This window comes from Mauremys mutica, chromosome 12 (assembly GCF_020497125.1).
Source record: "Mauremys mutica isolate MM-2020 ecotype Southern chromosome 12, ASM2049712v1, whole genome shotgun sequence".
NCBI lineage: Eukaryota > Metazoa > Chordata > Testudines > Geoemydidae > Mauremys > Mauremys mutica.
Genome location: NC_059083.1, coordinates 32465169 through 32490399, shown reverse-complemented (window position 1 = coordinate 32490399; position 25231 = coordinate 32465169). Strand labels below are relative to the sequence as shown.

Here is a 25231-nt window from a genome sequence, read left to right as displayed (position 1 = left end):
GAATCTCAGTATCTACTACCATTAAATAATTATCGTGTGACCAAAATATTGTCTAACCTCCCCCATAAATTCCCACAACTGTGAACATTTAAATTGATAAAAACTGTGCAACTGTGAGTTGAAATATAAAATAAATTTTATCTATTTATCTGTCAAAATAAAATGAATTCTGCCCATGCCTAAATATCACTCCTCAGACACACAGTTCTGCAAGCTCGTCAGGACAGGGGGATGGATTCTGATGTCCATGGGAAGCCCCAGTGACCCTCCCCACCAGCACAGGGGGCTGATTGCAGGACCCAGGGCTGGCTTTAGGCACCAGCTAAGGAAGCAGGTGCCTGGGGCAGCAAATCTGATAAAGGTCCCAGGCCCAGCAGGGAGATGAGGTTTCTCACTGGGTTTCTGAATTCCTGTGTTGCTCCATCAGAGGTTAAACTCTAATGCTGGCCTGCACTAGAGGAGATCACTGTGCTAAACACTGGGTGGACCCCAAAACCCTTGAATCCACCCACAAAAGGGCTCCAGACAGCGCAGGACTGTGCCAAATACCCAGGGCCGGTTCTAGGTTTTTTGCCACCCCAAGCAAAAAAATTTTTGGCTGCCAGCGCTGGGCTGCCCCTCGTACTCCCTGCTGCCCCAGCCCTGGGCTCTCCCCCTGCCACCCATACCACCTGCCACCCCAGCGCTGGGCTTCCACCTTTACACCCCCCCCTCCCAAACCAGTGCCCTCCTCCCACCCTGCTGCCGCCCTAGCCCTGAGCTACCCCCTTCTCCCCCACCAGTGGCCCCCACACATACCTCCTGCCACCCCAGCCCTGGGCTCTTCCCCCCCCCCCACCTGCACCCTCCTTCCACCGCAGCCCTGAGTCACTGGTAACTCACTCCCAGGGCAGGTCATTCAGCAGGAATTTTGGATGTGCACAGAACACAGACAGGATTGGGTCCCATATGGTTACAGAGCTGCAGTAAAGTGGAACAATTTTCAGCTTGTGTGATTGGAGGATATCTGGCTGCATATTATAAGACTGTCCTCCATAAATGAGGAAAAGTTGAGGTGCCTTTATTATTCTTTTGTTCCACTCTTTCTTTCTATGGGGAATTTGCCAATGCAATGTCACTGTCTTCCTTTCAAACAAACAAAAAGGCAGAACCCGGGGCTGCCCCAGGGGCTGGGTCCAGCCAGCGGAAAAAGCACCTCCCTCCCAGAAGGGGTTCTCATGCCCCAGTCTGAGTTTCAGTGAAATCAACGGCGCAGGGTCTGTCACTGTTGTGCTGGGATCAGCAGCCCGGAGAGGAGGAGTCCGGGCGGACCAACGGGCTGGATTCCGGTAAATCACATGAGTTCCCTCGCCCGGCCCCAGCCCCAGCTCCTTCCAAAACAGGAGCGGGAGCAAATAGCAGATAGGGCCCTGTCCCTGCTGCTCAGTGGCACTCATGCTCCCAGCCACAGACACCCGCTGCAACCTCCCCCCTCATCTCCCCAGCACCCCCCCCCACACACACACACTTCCCCAGCAGCTCTTAGTCACAGCAGCACCTCTGCCACTAGGGTGACCAGATGTCCCAATTTTATAGGGACAGTCCTGATATTTGGTGCTTTTTTTAAATATAGGCTCCTATTACCCCCCACCCCCATCCCAATGTTTCACACTAGCTATCTGATCACCCTACCTGTCACCAACACGATGATTGAAACAGGAGGGTTTGCAGGATCCAGTCCTAGTCGGTTCTCTCATATATTATTGCTCCATATTTCATACAGCAGGAGGCCATTCATACAGAGGGTCTCAGTGCAGGCACTGGGACTCCAGCTCTGGAGCCCAGAGGGGAAGGGGCTGAGATCCAGGCAGCTGGAGCTGGTCAGTGTGTCAGGAACTGCTTCCCTCAGAATTTGCTAACTAGCAAAAACTTAAACTCTTGAAACTTACCTAGGTTTATGCCCTAGCAGTCCCCTAAAAGGGCCTGTGTTTCCTGCTCCACACATGTGTAGTGCAGTGCTGCTCCCACCCCCACCCCACTAGGCACCCACACACCTGTCTCCTGCCCAATCTCTAGCATGACCCAGGGGAAAATAGGTCATCCTCTGCTTTTATCTTACCTTCAGGGCCCCGTTCAGCAGGTCTGCTCAGAGGCGGACCAGCTGATCTGGTCCCATTCTATATCTGGCCAGAGGAGGGGTGCCTGCCTCATCACTTTCAGCCCAGTGACTAGAGCACTCACCTGCCATGTGAAGACACTATGGGTGTGGGTGAACCCCCCATTCAGGGAGGCTAGCCCCCAACTCTGCCCCCCATCCAAGGCCCTGGCCCCCCTTACCCACCACCAGAGCCAGAGCAGCCCAAACAACCTCACCATGGCCTGAGCCCCCCTGTGTCCCAAGCTGCTGGTCAGCCCAAGCCACCCCTTGCTGCCAGTTGGTCCACCCAGGCCATTCGCTGGACCAAGCCACCCCTGGTGGCCCGCCAGCCCAAGTGCCAAGCCACCAGACTGCGATGGAGAGATGGAGCAAGGTTGGGGTCTCAGGGCAGCACCACGGCCTCAATTTGGGGACTCTTAGCCTCCCCTGGCCTATTATACCCACCACCCATGAAAGAGATCCAGGTTCACATCCCCTCTGAGGGAGAGAAAAGACTTGAGCTGGGGCCTCCCACACCGCACAGGAGAGTGCTCTAAATATTTGCTCCAGCATCTTTCCAGGTACTGAAGTTAGGCTGGCTGGTCTGAAATTCCCTGGGTCCTCTTTGTTCCCCTAAAGCTAGATACAATGTTTGCCCTTCTCCACTCGGGGAGGGGGGGTCCTCCTCTGTCCTCCATGAATTCTCAGCAATAATCATTAATAGCTCTGAGATGGCTTCAGTCAGATCCTTCAGTGCCCACAGGTGAATTTCAGCAGGCCCCACCAACTTGAATACATCTACCGTACCTACACATTCTTTAAGCTGTTCATTCCCTATTTTGGCTGGCATTCCTCCCCACTTGCTCCTAATATTAATTGTGCTCTGGTCACAATTAAACTTCTTAGTGAAGACTGAAGTAAAATAGGCATTAAACACCCCGGTGTCAGTGACTGGACAATCATACCTAAAGCCAGGTCAGAACAGGGGTCAGTAACCAGAGCTAGGAGCCAACACTGGAGCCAGAGCTGATGTCAGGAACCTGAGTCAAGAGTCAGAACTGGGTTAGCTGGAATGAGGCAAATCAGAGGCAAGGCTAGAACAAGGCAGGTGCTATCCCAGCAGTGCCTGATGCTTTGAGCAGCCTTTAAAGTGGTGCTGCTGCTGGGCTTAAGAGCTGCTCTGCTGACTCTCCCAACCAGTCAGGTGCTGTAGCCAATCAAGCAGCCTAGTGCAGGCCAGCTGTGCTCATTAGCTTGGCCAGAGACTGGCTCTGGTGCAGCCCCTGGTGTCTGACACTCAGTCTGGTTGAGGTTGTTGGTTATTAGCTCAGCTCTCCTTCTTCACTAAGTAGGGGGCCTGCACTTTCCTTCGTCTTTTTCTTGCTCCGAACATATTTATAGACCCTCTTCTGATTGCCGTTTTGTCCCTGGCTAGGTGTAGCTAATTCCCGCAGGAACAGCGAACCGCAGCCTCTGGGAGCTGTGAGTAGCCGGACCTACAGACGCTCAGGCAAACAAAGCGCCTCACAGCCTGCCGGGAACTTACCCGGAACAAGCTGCGGCCCAGGGCCGAGAACCCCTGCTGTAACCTCCCTGGTCTGGCACCCTCAGAATCTGACTGGTCCCAAACCAGGTAATTTGCTGGACCAGGGGAGGTCAATGGGAGCCTCACCGCTCCCGGCCGTTGTCCGTGGGGCACCAGCCCCTCCGCTCTCCTGGGACTCTGGGGCTCCACTGCTGGCCCCCGGACCACCAGGGCTCTGCTCCCCAGGGACTCAGCTCCCAGCCGCTGGCCCCCTGCTCCTCCGGCCGCTGTCAGCTCCACTCTTCCCTGGTCCCACAACACTCCTGGCCCCAGCCCGTCAGTTTTCTCCCCTTGAGTGTTCCAGCCCTGAGCACCCACTGGGTCACCGACTGTGCCAGACCAGGGGTGTTGCCGGATTAGGGGAGTCTGGATTAGGGAGGTTCAACCTGTAGCATCAATTATTATTTTCTATGTTTATTTATTATTAAAACCGTACACTGAGCAGCGCAATGACATCCATGTGCACAGGGTTAACCAAGCCGCGCTGAGGAAAACAGGAGTAACCAAAACACTGCTTTAAAAAGGAGTTAAAAATAAATAACTAAAATAGAGTGAAGCTGCATTTACAGTGGCTTCTAGGAAACAGAGTAACTGTCAGGCCCTGGGAACAGCAGGTCAGAGCCACATCAAGTGCCAATGAATTATTTTATGTAACAAAGACCTATGGGGCAATGGGCTTTAACACCAGAGCCCTGGAGGACGGGTGCTGAGATGGGCCAGCAAGGAACACCAGCCTCTCTGCCACATGGCCTATTTTGGCAACCACTGCAGATGGCTCACCCCACTGTGATAACTTTTATCCCCTCTGCCTATTCGTTTCTTAAAGTTGCTTGTTTGGAGGCTTTTCTGGGCTGTGGCTTCTGCCTTTTTTTTTTTTTTTGGGTGGAATATCCTGCCGGAGCACGTGATTGGCTCCCGGTTGCACAAGCTGCTAAAAGAAGCTTTAAAAGGCTGCTTGCCCTTGATATTTTTCCCTTTTGCTTTCCGGTTGCCTGTGGGTGTGGTTGGTTGGGCTGCTGGCTGCCTGCAAAGGGCAGAGAGAACAGAGACCCACCCAGCCGCCATGGCCTCTCCAGCTACAGCAAGGGACATAGAAGATGAAGCTATTTGCTCCATCTGCCTGGGGTATCTGACAGAGCCGGTGACTATCGCGTGTGGGCACAACTTCTGCCGAGCCTGCCTCAGCCAGTACTGTGCGGAAAAGGGAGCAGGGACACCCCTGACCTGTCCCCAGTGCAGAGCCCAGTTCCAGAAAGGGGAGTTCAGGCCCAACACCCAGCTGAACAACATCGTACAAAAGCTCAAACAACTGGGATTGAAACCAGGAAAAGGGCAAAAGGAGGATCTGTGTGAGAGATACGAGGAACGTCTCAAACGATTCTGTGAGGAGGATGGAGAAACCATTTGCGTGGTGTGTGAGAAATCCCGGGACCACAAGTCTCACACGGTGGTTCCCGTGGAGGAGGCTGCCCAGGAGTACAAGGTAGGAAATGCTGTTGACTTTGCTTAATTAAACCCCTTAAGGACCCCAGGTTTATCCCCCATCAATCCAAGGACAATCTTTCACACTTGGCTGCCTAAGGTTAGGCACCTAAACGAAAGGGGCCTGGTTTTCAGGGGGGTGAGCACTGGGGGTTGTGTCTAATGGGAAAAGATCCAGACATTTTTGCCCCAACACTGCAAGTTTCAATGCCTGATAGAGAGAACAGGGCTGATGGCTCTTTGTGCACCTGCAACCCGTCTGCCAGGTGGAGCGGGCAGCAAGAAGGGCTGGGTTCAATATACAACACAGAACCAGCTCGAGCCCCCACCCAGTGACCTGGGCAAATCACACCCCACCCTGTGCGCCTCTGAGAGGCAAAACTTCCTCTTTCTAAAGCACAGAGCCTGAGTGTAGAAAACACAGGTGCTGGCTTCCTCGTTTCCCCAGGGGTGCTCAAGCCCTGCTCTGCACAGGCCCCGCCCCCACTCCATCCCTTCCCCCAAGACCCCACCCCCACCCCACCTCTTCCTGCCCTGTTCTGCCCCCTCACCCGAGCGTGCCCTGCCCTCGCTCTGCCCTCTCTCCCAATGCCTCCAGCTCTATACGTTCAGTCTCTTGAGGTTCTACCCTGCTCTTAGTGATTGTCAGCTCTTAGGCTTTGTCTGCACTACAAAGTTTTGCTGGCAAAGTGAGGCCACTTTAATTAAAGCCGCTGTTGCATGTGCACACTAGCTCCTTGTGCAGGCAGAGCACATTCACACTAGCAGCTCTTACATCCACACAGAGAGCAGCACGGTTAGTAGCGATCCCGCTCTGAAAACTGGCCACCAGGGTGCTTTGCAGAGGTGAAAGTGGGCTGGTGCGGGCCGGAGCAGTGCTCTGGCAAGAGCCGGCCGCCAGTCCAGCCCACACACAGCCGACATTTTCTCCCCCATCGGCGGCCCTGCCGGTAGGTCCCAGCAGCACGGCCGCACTAGCGAGGTTAAAGCGCTGCCATGGCAGCACTGCCGGACCCTACCAGCAGGGCTGCCAATGGGGGCGGGGGGAGAGGGGCAAAAGGGGCTGCTGCCCTGGGCCCCAGCTTTGGGTGGCCCTGTGGGGCCCAGGGTAGCCTGAGGGATTAGCAGGGGGCCTGGCGCCAGCCGGCAACAGGGGTTGCGTGCGCACCCGCACTCACTGCAGCCAGCGGGAAGCGGAGCGACCCGGCGCCAGCCGTGTTGCTTGGGGGCGGGGGAGGAATGGAACCACCCCCCTCCCTGCACTCACCATTGGTGGGAAGCGGAGCCCCCTTGGCCCTTCTGCCCCAAGGCCCCCCCCCCCTTCCAGGAGGCCAGAGCCACCAACCCTGTTAAGGATGCCGGGCCTGGTACAGGAAGCACTGGTACGTCCCGGTGTCTACTTTCACTGACGGGGCTCAGAAACAGCCAGGAAGTACTTCCACCTTTTCATGTTCTCTGTATGTATAAATATCTCCTGTCTGTGTGTTCCATTCTATGCATCCGAAGAAGTGAGCTGTAGCTCACGAAAGCTCATGCTAAAATAAATTTGTTAGTCTCTAAGGTGCCACAAGTACTCCTGTTCTTTTTGCGGATACAGACTAACACGGCTGCTACTCTGAAACCAGGAAGTACTGGCACTTCTCTGCGACTGCCTTGTTCTCCAGGATCTCAGCTTTCACTTTGTGTTAAACTGACTCTCCAGCTGTTCTGGTTGTGAAGAAAACCTCAAAACTGACCCACATGTAGGGATGCAGAGAGTCGGGCACAGCAGCTCGGAGAGGTGTGAACAACTCCAGTCCCTGAGTGGGGGGTGGGCTCAGGTGCCTGGGGATGATCCTTTAAATATCAGCATTGTTAGCAATTTCATTCACCTTGTGAGAGCGGAGAGGGAGAGTTACAGCCCAGCACCACGTACTGCCAGTGACACCTCCTTCCGGTGCCACAGGCGGGTGATGTTTGGGAGATGCCACCTCTTATTTTCCCCCCAGTAAAGAAGGTCCAGGCCCAGAGAGCCCACGTGTATATTCTAGCCCCATGAGGGGAGTCCGGCCCCAGGAGCCATTTGGAACCAATCAGCAACTCCATCGCATTTTGAACATCGCACCATCTCCTGTGAACAGACCATGCTGTCTCCTTTTGGTGACTCACCTGGGCGGAGCTTATTTTGTGGGTGGATCTTCAAAGAATCCAGCCATCTTTGTCCCTCTGTCCTCTCCCCCAGTCTGATTCCTGCTCATTTACGAAGCTGTTTTGATGGGTGCCAAGGCTGCTTTTCCGCCTCCTGTCTCTCACTAGCCCCTGCTGGCTCCCTCCCTCACTGCTTCCCTGCAGCAGCACCGCAAGGGTGTCACCGAACAGCTCCCCCAGGAGCTCTCAGTGGGGCACTGGGCCTGGGGCTCTCAGCAGCAGCTGCAGCAGCAGCCTGGGCCCTTGGGCAGAGAGGGGGAGACAACTTGAGGGCCCAGAGAAAAGAGAAGGAGTGAAATGGGGAGATTCTGCAAGGAGCTCAGGAGGGGACTCTCAGGGGCTCCTCTGGGTGCAGTACAGAGTCAGGCTGACAGAGCAGGAGCATGTTGCTGTGCCGGGTGAAGGAATCACACGCTGTCAAAGGGGAAGAGAGCCCTGGGTTATTACAGCTCTGGAGCAGTTATAATTATGGGTGACACATTCCCCCAGACCAAGTGTTCCCTGTTCCTCACTGACCTTCAGCCACATTGCAGCTTCACTCTGTGCAGTTAATGGGACGGCGCTGGTGTCAGGCTCTCAGCTGCTGCCTGGGGGAGGCCACATGGGAGCCTGGCAGACAGATGAGAGCACCGTGTGGATCTTGTTCCTGGCCTGGGCCTGGGGCACAGTGCAGTGATGCATCATCCTAAGCTCCTTGCTCTCACCGGCAGAAGGGATTGTTCAGAACCTTCCCAGCTATTTCCCCTCTGGCCTGTGCTCAGTGATGTGAAACTTTAGCTAAAAACACAGGCCTTGAGAAGTCCTGAGTGTCTGCATGATGCAGAGCATCCCCGCTCTGAGACTGGCATCTCTGCTCCCACGCTGCATTTGGGGCCCGCAGAGCTGGGTCTGCTGCCTCCTTCCAGGGTATTTTACTGCTTGTGTATGAAAGGACGATATCTATGGTACACGGGCACCAATGGTGCTGCCAGGAATGACCTTGAGCGGATCACTGCAGACTACGTGGCTCTGGGAAGAAGGATAACGGAGTTTGAGGCGCAAGTGTTGTTCTCGTCCATCCTCCCTGTGCAAGGAAAAGGCCTGGGTAGACACCGTTGAATAGTGAAAGTCAAGGAATGGCTACGCAGGTGGTGTCGGACAGAAGGCTTTGGATTCTTTGACCATGGGATGGTGTTGCAAGAAGAAGGATTGTTAGGCAGAGATGGGCTCCACCTAACGAAGAGAGGGAAGAGCTTCTTCGCAAGCAGGCTGGCTAACCTAATGAGGAGGTTAGGTTCATCGGGGGAAGGAGACCAAAGCCCTGAGGTAAGTGGGGAAGTGGGATACCAGGAGGAAGCATGAGCAAGAGAGCGCAAGAGGGGAGGACTCCTGTCTCATACTGAGAAAGCAGGACGATCAGCGAGTTCTCTTAAGTGCCTATACACAAATGCAAGAAGCATGGGAAACAAGCAGGGAGAACTGGAAGTCCTGGCACAGTCAAGAAATTATGATGTGATTGGAATAACAGAGACTTGGTGGGATAACTCACATGACTGGAGTACAGTGATGGATGGCTATAAACTGTTCAGGAAGGATAGGCAGGGCAGAAAAGGTGGGGGAGTTGCATTGTATGTCAGAGAGCAGTATGACTGCTCAGATCTCCAGTATGAAACTGCAGAAAAACCTGAGAGTCTCTGGAGTAAGTTTAGAAGTGTGAGGTGTTGTTGTGGTGGGAGTCTGCTATAGACCACCAGACCAGAGGGATGAGGTGGACAAGGCTTTCTTCTGGCAACTAACAGAAGTTACTAGATCACAGGCCCTGGTTCTCAGGGGGGACTTCAGTCACTCCAGTATCTGCTGGGAGAGCAATACAACTGTGCATAGACAATCCAGGAAGTTTTTGGCAAATAAATGTAGAGGACAATTTCCTGGTGCAAGTGCTTGAGGAACCAACTAGGGGCAGAGCTCTTCTTGACCTGCTGCTCACAAACCGAGAAGAATTAGTAGGGGAAGCAAAAGTGGATGGGAACCTGGGAGGCAGTGACCATGAGATGGTCGAGTTCAGGATCCTGACACAAGGAAGACAGGAGAGCAGCAGAATATGGACCCTGCATTTCAGAAAAGTAGACTTTGACTCCCTCAGGGAACTGATGGGCAGGATCCCCTGGGAGAATAACATGAGGGGAAAAGGAGTCCAGGAGAGCTGGCTGTATTTTAAAGAATCCTTATTGAGGTTGCCGGAACAAACCATCCCGATGTGTAAAAACAGGGGCGGCTCTAGGCCCCAGCACGCCAAGTGCGTGCTTGGGGAGGCATGCTGCGGGAGGCGCTCTGCCAGCCGCCGGGGGGGCGGCAGCAGGCAGGCAGCCTTCGGCGCCACGCCTGCGGAGGGTCCGCTGGTCCCGCGGCTCCACTGAAGCCGCAGCACCAGCGGACCCTCTGCACGCACGCCTGCAAGAGGTCCACTGGAGCCGCGGGACCAGCCACCGGCAGAGCGCCCCCCACGGCACGACGCCGTGCTTGGGGCAGCGAAATGTCTAGAGCCGCCCTTGTGTAGAAAGAATAGTAAATGTGGCAGGCGACCAGCTTGGCTTAACAGTGAAATCCTTGCTGATCTTAAACACAAAAAAGAAGCTTACAAGAAGTGGAAGTTTGGGCAAATGACCAGGGAGGAGTATAAAAATATTACTCAGGCAAGCAGGAGTGAAATCAGGAAGGCCAAATCACACTTGCCGTTGCAGCTAGCAAGGGATGTTGAGTAACAAGAAGGGTTTCTACAGGTATGTTAGCAATAAGAAGAAGGTCAGGGAAAGTGTAAACCCCTTACTGAATGGGGGAGGCAACCTAGAGACAGAGATGTGGAAAAAGCTAATGTACTCAATGCTTTTTTTGCCTCTGTCTTCACGAATGAGGTCAGCTCCCAGACTGCTGAAGTGGGCAGCACAGTATGGGGAGGAGGTGGCTAGCCCTCTGTGGAGAAAGAAGTGGTTCAAGACTATTTAGAAAAGCTGGATGAGCACAAGTCTATGGAGCCAGATACACTGCATCTGAGGGTGATAAAGGTGTTGGCTGATGTGATTGCAGAGCCATTGGCCATTATCTTTGAAAACTCATGGCGATCGAGGAGGTCCTGGATGGCTGGAAAAAGGCTAATGTAGTGCCCATCTTTAAAAAAGGGAAGGAGGAGGATCTGGGGAACTACAGGCCAGTCAGCCTCACCTCTATCCCTGGAAAAATCATGGAGCAGGTCCTCAAGGAATCAATTCTGAAGCACTTAGAAGAGAGGAAAGTGATCAGGAACAGTCAGCATGGATTCACCGAGGGCAAGTCATGCCTGACTAACCTAATTGCCTTCTATGAGGAGATAACTGGCTCTGTGGATGTGGGGAAAGCAGTGGATGTCTTATTCCTTGAGTTTAGCAAAGCTTTTGATACGGTCTCCCACAGTATTCTTGCCACCAAGTTAAAGAAGTATGGGCTTGATGAATGGACTGTAAGGTGGATAGAAAGCTGGCTAGATTGTCAGGCTCAACGGGTAGTGATCAATGGCTCCATGTCTAGCTCACAGCTGGTATCAAGCGGAGTGCACCAAGGGTCGGTCCTGGGGCTGGTTTTGTTCAGTATCTTCATTAATGATCTAGAGGATGGTGTGGCCTGCACCCTCCGCAAGTTTGCGGATGACACTAAACTGGGAGGAGTGGTAGATACGCTGGAGGGTAGGGATAGGTTACAGAGAGACGTAGACAAATTAGATGACTGGGCCAAAAGAAACTTGATGAGGTTCAACAAGGACAAGTGCAGAGTCCTGCACTGAGGATGTAGGAATCCCATTCACTGCTACAGACTAGGGACCAAATGGCTAGGAAGTTCTGCAGAAAAGGACCTAGGGGTTACGGTGGATGAGAAGCTAGATATGAGTCAACAGTGTGCCCTTGTTGCCAAGAAGGCTAACGACATTTTGGGCTGTATAAGTAGGAGCATTGCCAGCAGATCGAGGGATGTGATCATTCCCCTCTATTTGATATTGTTGAGGCCTCATCAGGAGAACTGTGTCCAGTTTTGGGCCCCACACTACAAGAAGGATGTGGAAAAACTGGAAAGAATCCAGCGGAGGTCAACAAAAATGATTAGAGGGCTGGAGCACATGACTTATGAGGAGAGGCTGAGGGAACTGGGATTATTTAGTCTGCAGAAGAGAAGAATGAGGGGGGATTTGATAGCTGCTTTCAGTTACCTGAAAGGGGGTTCCAAAGAGGATGGATCTAGATTGTTCTCAGTGGTATCAGATGACAGAACAAGGAGTAATGGTCTCAGGTTGCACTGGGGGAGGTTTAGGTTGGATATTAGGGAAAAAAAATTCACTTGAAGGGTGGTGAAGCACTGGAATGGGTTACCTGGGGAGGTAGTGTAATCTCCTTCCTTAGAGATTTTTAAGGTCAGGCTTGACAAAGCCCTGGCTGGGATGATTTAGTTGGGGATTGGTCCTGCTTTGAGCAGGGGGTTGGACTAGATGACCTGCTGAGGTCCCTTCCAACCCTATGATTCTATGATACTCTCCACCCTTCAGACAGGCAGACTAATGGCTGTTCATTGCACGCAATTTCCCTGCAGGAGAAACTCCAGGGAGCCCTGGGCCCTCTGAGGAAGGAGCTAGAGGAAGCCCTAGCGCTGACGTCTAAAGAGAAGGAGAAAACCACGGAGTGGCAGGTGGGTGTCCGGGTTTATCTCTCCCTGAGGCCTTCCCCCTGCAACGCTCCCAGGGATGAAGGAGCTGTGAAGCTCCAGGATGAGGGTATGAACCTGCTCTGGTTGCTTGCCCCGTGACAGAGGCTTGGTGCCAGAAGGATCAGGCTGTGTCTCTGGTGGGGGTCTCAGCACAGCAGCTCCTGTATGCGGCAGAGGAGGGGCAGTTCCTGGGCATAGTGAGGTGGTGCAAACTCACCCCAGTGCTCTCTGATAGGGGCAAATTCTCAATAGTGGGCGCAGTGTTTTCACTATGACACGGACCCTGTTTCCCTCCTGCAGGTGGGGGTGGTGTAGAGGCTGCTGCAGCCAGTGGGATTCAGGGGCCTCCATGAAATAGCTCCACAGTGTGTCTGCAGCCTGGAGGACACAAGGATTGTTCCTTCTCCATCCTCCTCCATCTCCTCCCCCACAGTCCCTGCAGTGCATCTGCCCAGTGCCTGGGCCGGACACTAGAGCTGGGAGCTGGGGGGAGGATTTACCCCATGGGTGAGATTCAGAGTCACTCAGCCGGCTGCGCTGGGGCTGGGCTGGGAGCTGAGCTCTTCTGAACATCAAACCCAGTTATGGGTGCTGAGCTCTTTGCAAAGTCTGTCCCAAGGGTGCATCTAAAAGGCACCAACAGGTAGCTGTGAGCTAGCAGCCAGAGTCATTACCCAGGGGGCTGGGTGGGCTTGTACAGCCCCTGCTGCTGTGGCTTCACTGGTACTAGGACCCAAGCCAGCTGGAGTGTGTCGTCACCTGCTGCCTTCACTCCTCCATTGCAGTGTGGACACCCCCTGAGTCAGCAGAGCCAGGGGCGGGTTAGTGTAAAGCCAGGCAGAGCTTGGCCACTTCATAGCCTCTGCTGCCATCATGTGGCCACCTCATCCCAGTCACCTGCTGCTGTTACTGTGACTTTACCTGTGCTTGTCTTAGCCAGGTGATGAACCCATGGGACACAATGTCTGTGCCAGTTCACCTGCCTTTCACAGTGAAATCCCCACAGAGAGTGTGGGGTGTGTGAGGAAGACACTAGCTGGTCACTGGACACATAGACATGGGGTGCTCAGGCAGGCTGGGTGAGGCCAAAGCCAGCTCTGACAATACCCTGGGTTCCCAACACCCATGTGAGCCCCACTCCCTTGTGTCCATCCCATGCCACCTGCAAGAACATACTGCAGCTTTACAAAGCACCCTAGACAACCCTGCTACCAAACTGGCCTTATTAATATTGAACTTAAACAAACCCTTTGTGGTACGTTTCTCAAAGAAGTAAATATCCTTACAAACCTGATAGTGATTTAACATTCCCTGCTTCATGGACAGAGGCCCAGTCTGTGTAACTCAACATCTGCGTAACTCATGTTTTCTCTGTGCCTTTCCTATTCTTCTATCTCCAGAGGACAGTGATGAATAAGAGAGAGATGATTGCAGGTGAATTTAACAAACTGCACACACTGCTGAGAGAGGAGGAGCAGCTGCTTCTGCAGAGCCTGGAGGAGGAGGAGAGGGAGACTCTGCAGAGACTACAGGAAAATGTAACCAAACTCTCCCAGCAAAGCTCCTCTCTGCAGCAGCTTATCACAGAGCTAGAGGAGAAGTGTCAGCAACCAGTTGTGGAGCTGCTAAAGGTGAGACGGCATCAAAATTCTCCACCTATCCAGAATTAGAACTCAGATCCCTGGGTCTGGATCCCAACAATTAGAGTAAATGTGTTCTGTGGTTTACTGATAAACAGAACATCCGGCTAAGGGCTCCATCAGTTCCAAAATATCCCAGTTCATGTTAGAGGAGAATTTTCCTCATGGAGACCCAGTGAGGCCATGGGAGTTTAAATGGATGATACAAGAATGATACTGAGCTGAACCCATCCCTGCTCTGACTCCAGAACACTGGACCCAACACAGGCGATAAACACAGATACTGATGGGTTGGGTCCCTAGAAGGGAGAATCCTTTAGCTAAATTCCTGTCTCACCTACATAAATGAAACAAGTGTTAATGCAAAATAGTGTACGAGATTTTACCACAAAACAGTGAAGCCTGGGAGGGTTGATCTATTTTCTAGATGAAAGTTTGATGCCCAGAGTGAAACTCTCACAGTTTTATGCACATTGTGTTAATACAGAACATTGATTCTCTTTTTTCCTTTCAGGATGTGAAAAGCACATTGAGCAGGTGTGTTTCCTATGTTCATTGCTCTTATATGCTTGGTGGTGGTTCTGGGATGATGTGTGTACAGAGCAGCTGAGTGATGATGGGACATTTTCTTTATAGGAGTGAGAATGTGAAACTCCAGAAACCAAAAGCTGTTTCTATTGGCCTGAGGAACATGTATAAAATTTCCCTTGACATGAGGAAAGCGCTGAAGAGATTCAGAGGTGAGTGGATTCTACTGGGACATTCAGCTGTGTTGTGCTGGGGCTCTGGACAGAGCCTGGGACCCCAGGACACGCTTGCGCCCAGCTGACAGGCTTAGAGCTGTGATAGCTGGAGGCTGATGCACTCAGTGCTGGGCAGTTTGCCTGCTACTTACAGCCACCTGCTGGTACTTGCCCAGGTGTCTGACCAGGCCCCGTCACTCTGACATCCTGACCCCTCCATGGCTGAGTTACTGGGTGTCACTGAGCCAGGTGCTGTGAGGCCTGGACTGGGCCCATTGTGCTGGGAGCTGCACAGACGGGTAATGGATGACGTGTCTGTGCCTCTCTCCTGGGACACGTGAGGGCTGCGTTGTGTGGCCAGCACTCAGCGCTGCCCCAGCCCCCATTAGCCAAGGCTGGCCCAGCTTTCTGAGCTGCAGGAGGGGCCAGTCTGGCTGCTGTGGTCTGACCTGGGCCGTGTGTTACTGGGTAACAAGATGAATCCTACGGGCCCCTCGTCTGCTCTGAGCACAGCCCAGTGTGAGGTTGGGTCAGTGGTTTGCTGCTCAGTGAGTAAGACTCACTCACAAGAGTGTGACCCTGTCACAACAGCTGAGTGTGAGCTGCCCCCATCCAAACCCCTCCCACAACCCCAGCGCGGAGACCGGGGGGCAAAGGCAGAAACCTGACAGCGAGGAGGGACAGAGAAGAAGCTAAGGCAGAGGAGAGGAGGGTGGGAAGGTTCAGTGAGCTCGGTCTGTGATTGTTGAACTGGCTCATTCCTCCTACCCCCATCCCCCACTCCTCTCCTCCCACCCACCCCCAGCAGGGGACAGTCGAAGGGGCCAAGCTGGGTGTGTCTGTCCCGGCCGATGGAGGCTGCGCAGTCGGTGCCGGCTGCAGGGCCAGGATCTCAGGGCTCTGGGGAGCAGGAACCCCAGGCTGTGGGGGAAGCAGCTTCCTCTCTGTGCCTGGCTGGAGCCAGCACGTCCCTGCTCCCCTCCCATTTCACTGCTCCCAGCCCAGCACAGTCTGTGTCCACTGGGCCCTGAACCCGGCTGGGCTCTGGGCCATTCCACACCCCTGGCCCCTGAGCCTGTCGGGACCCTGAGCCAGTCACCTCAGTGCCTCGTTCTAGGGGATCACCAGCCCCTGGGGAGCCTCCTGTCAGCCCCCCAGAAGCCCCTTCCTGGGCAGGGTCCCACACCCTGAGTCACTCGCTGGCTGCTCCAGGCTGGCCAGGCCCAGGGTCTCCAGCAGGGCTGTTGGTGCTGGCACCGCGCTCGCTGCCAGAGCTCCCAGCCCCTGACCCAGCCCGACCTATTGCCCCAGCGCTGACCCCTCCCCTGTGGGTGGGGACGCTGCTGCCAATGGCTGAGCCCCTCTCTCTGCTGCTGCCTCTGCTGCTGTGCTCCCAGGCTCAGCCTGTGCCAGGGCCAATGCGGCGCTGCTGGGGCTGCTCCTTCCCTCGGCACCTGGGTTCTCTGTGTCTGGGGCAAATGGCGGGTGAGTGGGCAGGGACCTGCTCAGAGACACCCGCCCTGAGCTGCACCCAGAGGGCAGAGACCTGCCAGGGCCAGGCAGCAAAGTGCCACCACGCTGAGATTAACCCTTTCTTCCACCCCCCCAGCAGCCCTGGCCGGTCAGTGCCACTCAACTGCCTGCACTCTGACCCCAGGGACCCAGGTCCGGCAGCTCAGGGGAGTCTCTGGGTAAATGTGTGGGGCAGAGTAACCAGGGCTCCCTGAGCCCCAGGGTCTCCGTGTGCAATGGGGAAGGCCCTGCACTGTCATGCAGACCTCTAGGGGCTGGGCAGTGAGTGTTGTTATTGATACCAGCCTCAGCCATTTCAGGGTATCTTGGCAAGCATCTTGCCTCAGTTTACCCTCTTCAGCACTCCTTAAATTACACCTCACAGTCCAAAAGGTCTGAGAGAAAAGTCCCCTCCTGGGGTCTGCTCTGAGTCCAAGTAAACCCCGAAATAAAATCTTTTCCCTCACTCTGCTCCAGCCTCCAGCTCTCACTGCAGCTCCTCACTGTCCTCAAGTCAGGAGCCCTCAGTCCTTCCCAGAATTGGGCTTGGATTAGTGTCCATGGTGTAATCAGATGACTCCAGCCCCACTTCCTGGAGCTGGGTCATTTCAGACTGTGCCTTTATTCTCTGCATCCACTTTCTCCAGCCGGGGGCAACTCTCCAGGATTCTGTCCTGCTACAGCTGCTGCTGTCATTGTCATCTCTGGCAGCTCCTCCCCCTTAGGGGAGCTCCTCTGCCTAGGACAGTGGTCCCCAAACTTTTTTGATCAAGTCCTCCCTTACCTGGTTTGCGCCCCCACCCTGGGAGCTGCTGTCAGGATCTGGGCCAGGAACGGGGCTCCAGTTGGGGCCAGAAGCTGGGGGCCATGGCTGGGAGTGGACCCGCATTTGGGGCCAGGAGCTGGGGGCTTCGGCCGGGGGCGGAACCATGTTTGGGGCTGCGGCTGCAGCTGGGTTCTCAGCCTGGAGCAGGGCCGGGAGTGGGTGGCTGAAGTCCGGGCCGGAGATGCAGCTGGGGCTGAGGGTGGGGCTGCAGTGGAGCTGGGGGCAGAGCAGAGCTGGGTGACGTTCCCTTCCCGCCACCCATGGGGGCTGGTCCAGGCCCTGTCAAGCCCCCCAAATGTTCCTCCACACCTTCTAGGGGGTCACGACCCACAGTTTGGGGAGCACTGCTCTAGGAGCCCCTTCCAGGCCCCTTGCTCTGGTGAGCTCTCCTGGGAGCTCCTCACCTCAGCAGCTTCCTCTCCCTAGGATCCCTTCAGCTGAGCCCTGGTTACCCTTTATCAGCCTCATTAGCTGTTTCGCTGCAAAGTAGCCACCTAGGGATTTAATTACTGCCAGGTTGGTCTGGGTTGTCTCATTCTCCCTTACAGGAGCCTGTCACAGGTAGTCTGGTCCCTGAGTCCCCTAAAAGGACCAGCCCTCTTGATACATTTCCCCCCACCCCCAGAGCCAACCTGTATTCAAAGGGAGGCTTGACCATGGCTGACACTTGGTTATGTTCTGCTAGAAAAGTTTCAAACTCCGGGGAAGTAAATTGGTGGCCACTTCCAGGAGCTGCCCGGACCGAGGGAGGCAGGGGGCCTGCCTTAGTCCCGGGCCCCCGCTGCGCCACTGAGCAGACTTTTAATGTCCCAGTCGGTGGTGCCAACCGGAGCCGCTGGGGTCCCTTTTCGACCAGGCGTCCCAATAAAAAAACAGACACCTGGCAACCCTATGGACAGGTGCCAACCCTAGGTCCTGTCCACATGGCCCAGTAACACCCTGCTGAGCCAGGTACAGGCAGCCACATGCCAGCCCAGGCCCCTGGCAGGGACCCCGAGCTGCCAGCTGCCATGGTCACTAACAGTGTTAACTCTGTCACGTGCCACTCACCAGGCTTAGAGCCCCCAGGGCCCAGCCCCAGGAACTGCTGTAACCTAGAACCAGAGCAATGCAGGGCTGGAAGGGACCTCGAGAGGTCACCTAGTCCAGCCCCTCACGCTAGGTCAGGGACTAGACTATCCCAGGCAGGGATTTGTCCAGCCTGTTCTTACAAACCTCCAGTGACGGGGATCCCACAACCTCCCCTGGAGCCGGGTCCAGAGCTTCACAGCCCTGAGAATTAGAAAGTGTTTCCTCATCTCCAGCCTCAACCTCCCTTGCTGCAGATTGTGCCTGTTGCTCCTTGGACAGGCCCTCGCCCTGCCTGCTGGGGCACTGGCTGTGTCACCAAGCCTGAGCATCGCTGTTATTGCACTGAATGGCTGGCGGCGCTGGGCTGGCTCAGGGGGGCAGTGAGGGCAGCTGGGGCCTTTCACTCCCCAGTCACTGATCTCAGCCCAGGCTCAGAGTCCAGTTCCCAGCGGATAGGAGCTCACATCAAAATTCACTTTAGCGGCAGCCTCACTGGCCATCTCCGCAGGGAGGCCAAGGCCTGAATGGGCCACAGGGACGATTCCTCCCCAGGGAGAGGCTCCGGCAGATGTCAGGGCTGAGCCACGTTGGCAGGACAGTGGGGGGCTCACACGGCCTCTGTCTCCTTATACCCTCAATACACAGAGCTCCAGCAGCCGGGGTGTAAAACTCAATTCGTATCCCCGGCACCGATCTCACTGACACTGCCCCAAGGGTCCTCTCCTACTGGGTTTGGGGAGTGAGTAAGGGGCACTGGAAGAGGGGGGCCGTGGGGCCATGGCCCCATCACTTTTACCAATGGGAGGGCTATTCCCTCCCACTTTTTACCAGCTGTAAGGGTGAGTGACGCTGGGGGAGGGGGCCGAGAGGAGAGACCAGGGGGTCAGGGTGTTGGGGAAGAGGTGGTGTGAAGGCAGGGGCTCAGGAAGAAGGGGCAGTGTGAGAGCAAGGGTTCAGGGGTGCGGGGACAGGAGCTCAGGGAGAAGGGCTGGCACGAGTGGGTGACCCCTCTACTTTGAGGGAGCTTCCATCACTCCTGGGGAGAGCACCATCCCGGATCCTGATCCACGGGCACATCTGTGTATTTGCCGGGTGCACAGAGCTCTCTGTGTGGAGACACTTTCACGCTCACCCAGGAACCAGTGCTGGGAGGCCCCACTGCCCAGGAGGCTGAGGGCTCTCACTCCCCTGCCCTGGGGGTGAAGAGAGGGGCCCTGGGGCTGCTGTTCCCCGTCCCAGGAAGGGGGTGAAGGGGATGTGGACACAGACAATGTCCCCTCTTGCACTGTGAGGGGCAGACCTGGCTCCACCTTGGGCTTCAGAGCCTGAGCTCCAGCCAGACCCTGAAAATCTTTGCGGCTATTTTTAATTCCAAAGAGGGAGCCCCGCAAGCCTGAATCTGTCCACCCTGTTCCAAGACTCGCTGCTGCAGGCTGTGTAGAAGGACCCAAAGCGTCTCCAGAGTCTGGGTGTGAAAGTTCCCAGCGGGTCTGACCCAGGGCTGGTTAATGGGAGTGAGGGGGGGTGGCTGGCACAGTCATTAGATGGAGACACCTGAGCCCCTGGGGCTCTGAGATGGTCTCTGTGACTGTTATCCACTCTGGGGGATGCCCAGGTGCAGCTGCAGAGGGTCTGTGCCGCTAGCATCATCCATGGGACAAATGGTTCTGGGCAGAGAGTTCAGGCTGGAGCCAAGTCTCCATTTTCAGCCTGATTTGTGGGGGTGAGATCAGGGGCCCAGGGGGCATTTGTCTGCAAAGGGCAAATTAAACAGCAGCTCTGGAGTGTTTCATCACTGATGTCCTGAGCCTGGCCTGCCTGTAACTGCGTTTCTGGGGATGTTGACAGTCTCTCATTGCGAGTCACTGGGGTTGGGGCTCCTAAGTTGCTCAGACAGGTTTGCAGTGGAGCTGGGTGAAATGTTTTGGAGAAATAGTTTATTTGCTGCAAAATTATATTTTGGGTCAGGAGAAACTATTTGTGACTCCATGTCGTGTTTGCTGACTAGTTTCAATGAACAGACAAAGGTTTCGCCACTTCCCTTGTAGCCTTTAGCCCAGTGCCTGGGCCCTCAGCTGGGAGCCCCAGGTTCAATCCTCCCGTGTGATGCCATGAGAGCTCGAACCGCTGGGCTCCAGGTGTCTGATGACGTCCCCCTGTGTCTAAACACTGCCATGGGCACTGGGCCAGAGCGTGGGGGTGACAATGACTCTGCAGCCCAGTGGGTTGAGCCTCCACCTGGGAGCCCAGAGTCCAGCTCCCCTGCTCCAGTGACCCTGTAATTATTGATCCATAACTCCAGTGAGGGGAGGGGTTACGGCCCCTGGCACAGCTGTGTCTCAGTCATGTCTGCCGGAGTTTCCTTTCACTGATGTAGCTGCACCGGTGCCAAACCTTAGTCCAGACAAACTGTGCAGGTGTGAACTGGGACTGGTCCCTGGTGCAGCTTCTCCCAGATGGAGGGGGCAGTAAGTGAGGAAATCCCCCCTCCCCTCCCCACTGCCCTGGCCTCATTAGCAACAGCCCATTAGTGCGCGTTTATACCCCTCCCCCCCCGAACCTTCCACTGTACTGCCTCCCAACTGATCCCAATCCAGACAACTGCCCCCATCGGGGTGGGGCTCGGCCCGGCAAGGGGAGGGGCTGGCTTTGGGGTTTCCCTGGCTGGAAGGTGGGGACCGTGGGGCCTGCCAGCATGGAGAGTCCCAGCTGCTCCCCCTGGGGCAGGGCTGCACCCCCAGTGTGTGTGGGGACAGCACCGACCTGCTCTGAGCGAGAAACCAACCACACATGGCCCCAAAGCAACAGAGATTCCCTGGGGCCTGCCTCTCCCTCCCCACTCTCTGGCTCCTGCCCCTCCCTTATCCTTCCCCCACCCCTGTGAGGGACCCTGGACCCTGCGTCTATTCTGACCCCTCACCCACATCCCTCCCTCTCTTCTCACTCCCTTTCTGCTCCCCTGGGGCCCTGCCCCTCTACTCCCACTTTGCCTCCCTGGCACATGCCCCTGCCCTCCACCCATCTCTGCCCCACTGGAACAGCCCATCCCTTCTCCCCCTGCCCTCCTGGCATTTGCCCCTCTCCCCCAAACATCCTCTGCACCCTGGAGTCCTCCTATCACTTCACACCCCCACTATATCGTGGCATCCACCTCTCCCCTTCCCCTCCTCTGTGCCATGTCTCCCACCCCACCCCTCACCCTCCTCTGCTGTCCTGACTTTCACCCTTCTTACTCCCCTCAGCCCTCCTGACACCTGCCCCTCTCCCCACCCTCTCTGACCCCTGGCACCCGCCCCTTCCCTCGTCCCCCTGTGCCCACCCCTCCTCTAGCCCCACTCTGACCCCCTGGCACCTGCCTCTCCCCAATCCCCTCTCCTAACACCTCCCTCTACCCACCTGCCCTGCCTCTCACCCCTCTCTGCCCCCTGGTGCTTGTCCCTCCCCTCCTCTGCCCTCCCTGTGCCTGCCCTTCTGCTCAACCCCCTCAATCCCCTGGCACCTGCCCTCTCCCTTCCCCCTGCACCCTCCTGCTGCCTGCCCCTTCCCTCCTCCTGCCCCCCAGCACCTGACCCTCCCCTTGTCCCCTTCCTTCCTGGTGCCCATCCCCTCCCCACCCTCTGCCCCACTGACCCTGCTCTCCTCTCGCCCCTCTGCCACCATCCCCCATGCCACCTTCTCTTTGTCACCCCTGCCCCTCCCCTCCCCCTCTGGCTCCGTGACACCTGCAGCCCTCAGCACCGCTCCAGTCCCCTGGTGCCAGCTCCTCCTCTGCCCCAAGTCCCAGCTCTACCCTGGCACCATCTGCCTCCCTGGTGCAAGTCCCTTCTCTCACCCCCCTTTGGGACCCCTGGTCTCAGCCCTTCCCCTCACCTCAGCACTGCCCCACCCCTCCCCTCACCCTCTGCTAACCTCTGGGCCCCACCCCTCCCTTCATCCTCCCTCTGCCCCCCTGGTGCCCACATCTCCCTGCACACGCCTCTGCCCCCCTAGGGCCTGCCCTTCTCCACACCCCTCTCTGTCCCCCTTCTGCTCACCCGCTCCCTCACACCCCATTCTGCCCCTTTGGCACCAATGACTGTTCATTCACTCCCCCCCCCCATGGTTCCACCTCCCCACTCCTCATCATCTCACCCCCTGGGAGCTCACCCTGCCCTTGATTTCCCCTGCCCCATTGGAGCTCCCCCATTTCCTCACACTCCTCTGCCCCCTGGTGCCTGCCCCTTCCCTTGCTTCCCTGTGCCCCCTGGGGTCCATCCCCTTCTTCTGCCCTGGTGCCCACCCCTCCCTCACCCCCTGCAGCCCCCTGGAACCTGCCCTTCCCTTCACACCCCCTCTGCCCCCTGGTGCCTACCCCATCCCTTATCACCCCATAGCCCTTGTGCCTGCCCCACCCCTATGTCCCTCCCTCCCCCCTCTGCTCCTGTCACCTCACCCTCCCCTTTCCTCTCCCAGCATCAGTCTGTCACTTCCCCTCCCCCGACACCTTCTCACCCCTCCCCCCTCCTCCTGCCCTTTCCCCCCATTGTCTCCTCACAGGCAGAGGGCCCTGACTCCCCTCAGGCAACAACCCCTCCCCCCCTGCCCCAGTGATTAACGGGGCTGCAGGTTAATTTCCCTTGATCCCAGTGACCAGCCCCTGCCCCCGGCCCTGACTCTGTGACTCTCTCCCCAGTGGACGTGACTCTGGATCCAGACACGGCAAATCCCGAACTCGTCCTGTCAGAGGATCGGAAAAGTGTGAGACACGTAGACAATCGCCAGGATCTGCCCAACAACCCTGAGAGATTTGATCCTTGTGTCTGTGTCCTGGGCGCTGAGGGGTTCGCGGGCGGGAGGCGTTACTGGGAGGTGGAGGTGGGAGACAAGACTGACTGGGTGCTGGGGGTTTGTAAGGAATCTGTGAGCAGGAAGGAGAAGGTCAGAGGCACACCTAAGGATGGATACTGGGCTGTGTGGCTGAGGGATGGGGGATACAAGGCCTGCACCTCCCCCCGTACCTCCCTCCCTGTGAGCGTCAGGCCCAGCCGGGTGGGGATTTTCCTGCACTATGAGGCAGGCGAGGTCTCGTTTTACAATGTGACTGACAGGTCCCATCTCTTCACTTTCACTGACACCTTCTCTGGGAAGCTCCGCCCTTATTTCTATCCTGGTTTCAATGCTGGGGGTACAAACGCGGCTCCCCTGATAATCTGCCCGGTCCCAGCTCAGGCCGGAGGGAATCTCTGTCCCTGACAGTGACCCCGCGGCACAGACTGGCCCCTCCCAGCCCTGCTGCTCTTCCCGACCCCAGTGGTGGGGGCCAGTTACTGCAGCAACTGGACTTTCTGTGCTGACCGGACGCTGCCAGTTTCCCTTTTCAGCTGGAGGTTCCAGTCAAAAACCGGACACCTGGGAACCCCCAGCCCCCACCTTTCCCATCCCCCCCCAAGGGTAGCAGATGGTGGGGAATGGGGTCATTCACTCTTGTTAGAATTTTCTACCCCTGTGAAATCTCAATGTAAAATATGAAAGAAAAAATATTTTAATTTAGAAAATTTTATTGTAACAAGGTGTAAATACAAGAATATTTTAATTTACATTTCAACAGTATTTCAAAAACAAGCATCTAAATATATTTGTAGAAATGGAATTATTTACATTTTTTTAAATTTTTCTCTCAAACCTATAGTGAAGTTTAATATCTCTAAATAACGTCATTTGTATTTCAACTGTGGAATTTCAAGAAATCCAAAATATTTATCTTAACACAATAAACTATTAAATTCTCAGACTGGGTTGTTCAGTTACAATGTACATGTGTTATAAACATCACAACTACACAAGTTGCTCTCTGTTCTCTCTCCCCCCGCCTCTTTATTGTCTTGACTGGTTCTCTCTGGAAGGCAGGGCACATACACCCACCTCCTGCACTACACCTTTAACAATTAATAGTTGAAAAAATGATAGAATTAATTAAGCAATATATTTAAGTTAACTCACAGAAGATTATATAATAGTCTTTGAACTTCTGTCAGCATTAATTCATGTGATTTTTAACTTTCTAGCTACATATCATTGGTAATCAAGATATGACTCTTCCTTTCTTTTTCTCACATCAGTTAACAAAACACGGTCCCCAACTTCAAATGCTCTCTTCCTATCGATAGAAATCTCTTCTACAATCTCCATTTTTTAGTTTATTTTTCTTTAGAAATATTATTTGCAGGCAATGTACTGTCACTGTGCACTGTTGATTTCAATGTACTGCCAGGCTCTTCATGTTCTTGGTTTTAAGGACACAACAAATGTAGCGTGATAAAGAAATAGAGAAGGGGTTGTATTCCTTTACTGAATCATCACAAATTAACACAATTAAAGATGCTGACACTTAGTGACACATAACATGAAATTTAGTGAAGCTTTTTGACAAACCTTTCTTTTTTACTATAAGTCAGTTGAAAGGGTGATATTTTTGATGTCATGTGAGGTTTAGGGTACAAAGAAAAGAAAGTTGCTCCAGGAAATTCATCACAATTCCTCTGGGTTCTGTCCACCACCTTCTGGAATTCTCTGTAAAAATATCAGAGGGGTAGCCATGTTAGTCTGGATCTGTAAAAGCAGCAAAGAATCCTATGGCACCTTATAGACTAACAGACGTTTTGGAGCATGAGCTTTCGTGGGTGAATACCATACTCACTTGCATCTGACGAAGTGGGTATTCACTCACGAAAGCTCATGCTCCAAAACGTCTGTTAGTCTATAAGGTGCCACAGGATTCTTTGCTGCTTCTGTAAAAATAGTGACTGATTGATCTAATTCCTTGAAATTAGAGATTGAGACTAATTTCTTGAAGAGCTACTGAGCAGAGTCTGAGGGGAGACACATCACATGGCATTGCTAAGACTACTTTTTGTTTTAAACGTGATGTGTGATGAACATTTTCAATGTAATAATTCAGTTTTGAAGATTTATTCACAATATGCCATTCATGGCAGAGTGCTCTAAACTTACCTTGATTATTTGAAAATAAATACCCTAAAATTATCTTTTGATGGATTAATTTGTGCTTTTTATCCAGTCTGCTGGTGTCTAGGTGGCATAGGCTGCTGAAGCTATGTGTTCTTTCTAGTTTTTAACACAGGGAAATTTTAATCTTAAAAATAGATAATTTTCCCATAAATTTCCTTCAGAAATATCTGTGTTCCTTTCCCTATTTCTCACTGAATTATTTGTAATTACCGTGCTTCCAATCTTATTGTGTTATTACATGGGGAAATATGTTGGCAAATAGGTTAATATACAACATGGGTTTTTACTATCTGACAAGACACAAAAATGTGTTGTCACTCACAATTTACACCATGAAGTGTCATGAAGAGATTGCAG

General features: G+C 54.4%; 1 protein-coding gene across 1 annotated transcript; it reads left to right on the top strand.

Moving 5' to 3' along the window:
* The first annotated feature begins 4710 nt into the window (after positions 1–4710).
* On the top strand, positions 4711–23166 carry LOC123346683 (E3 ubiquitin-protein ligase TRIM39-like). Its single transcript, XM_044984158.1, has 6 exons — positions 4711–5184; positions 11961–12056; positions 13475–13705; positions 14229–14251; positions 14351–14454; positions 22545–23166. The coding sequence occupies exons 1-6, from the start codon at positions 4765–4767 to the stop codon at positions 23096–23098; spliced, it is 1428 nt and encodes a 475-aa protein (XP_044840093.1). The 5' UTR covers positions 4711–4764; the 3' UTR covers positions 23099–23166.
* The last annotated feature ends 2065 nt before the right edge of the window (positions 23167–25231 follow it).

Coding starts and splice junctions, on each gene's coding strand:
- LOC123346683 (XM_044984158.1), top strand. CDS start 4,765: ATGGCCTCTCCAGCTACAGCAAGGGACATAGAAGATGAAGCTATTTGC. Junction 12,057..13,474: donor AGAAAACCACGGAGTGGCAG/GTGGGTGTCCGG, acceptor TTCTATCTCCAG/AGGACAGTGATGAATAAGAG. Junction 14,252..14,350: donor GTGAAAAGCACATTGAGCAG/GTGTGTTTCCTA, acceptor TTTTCTTTATAG/GAGTGAGAATGTGAAACTCC.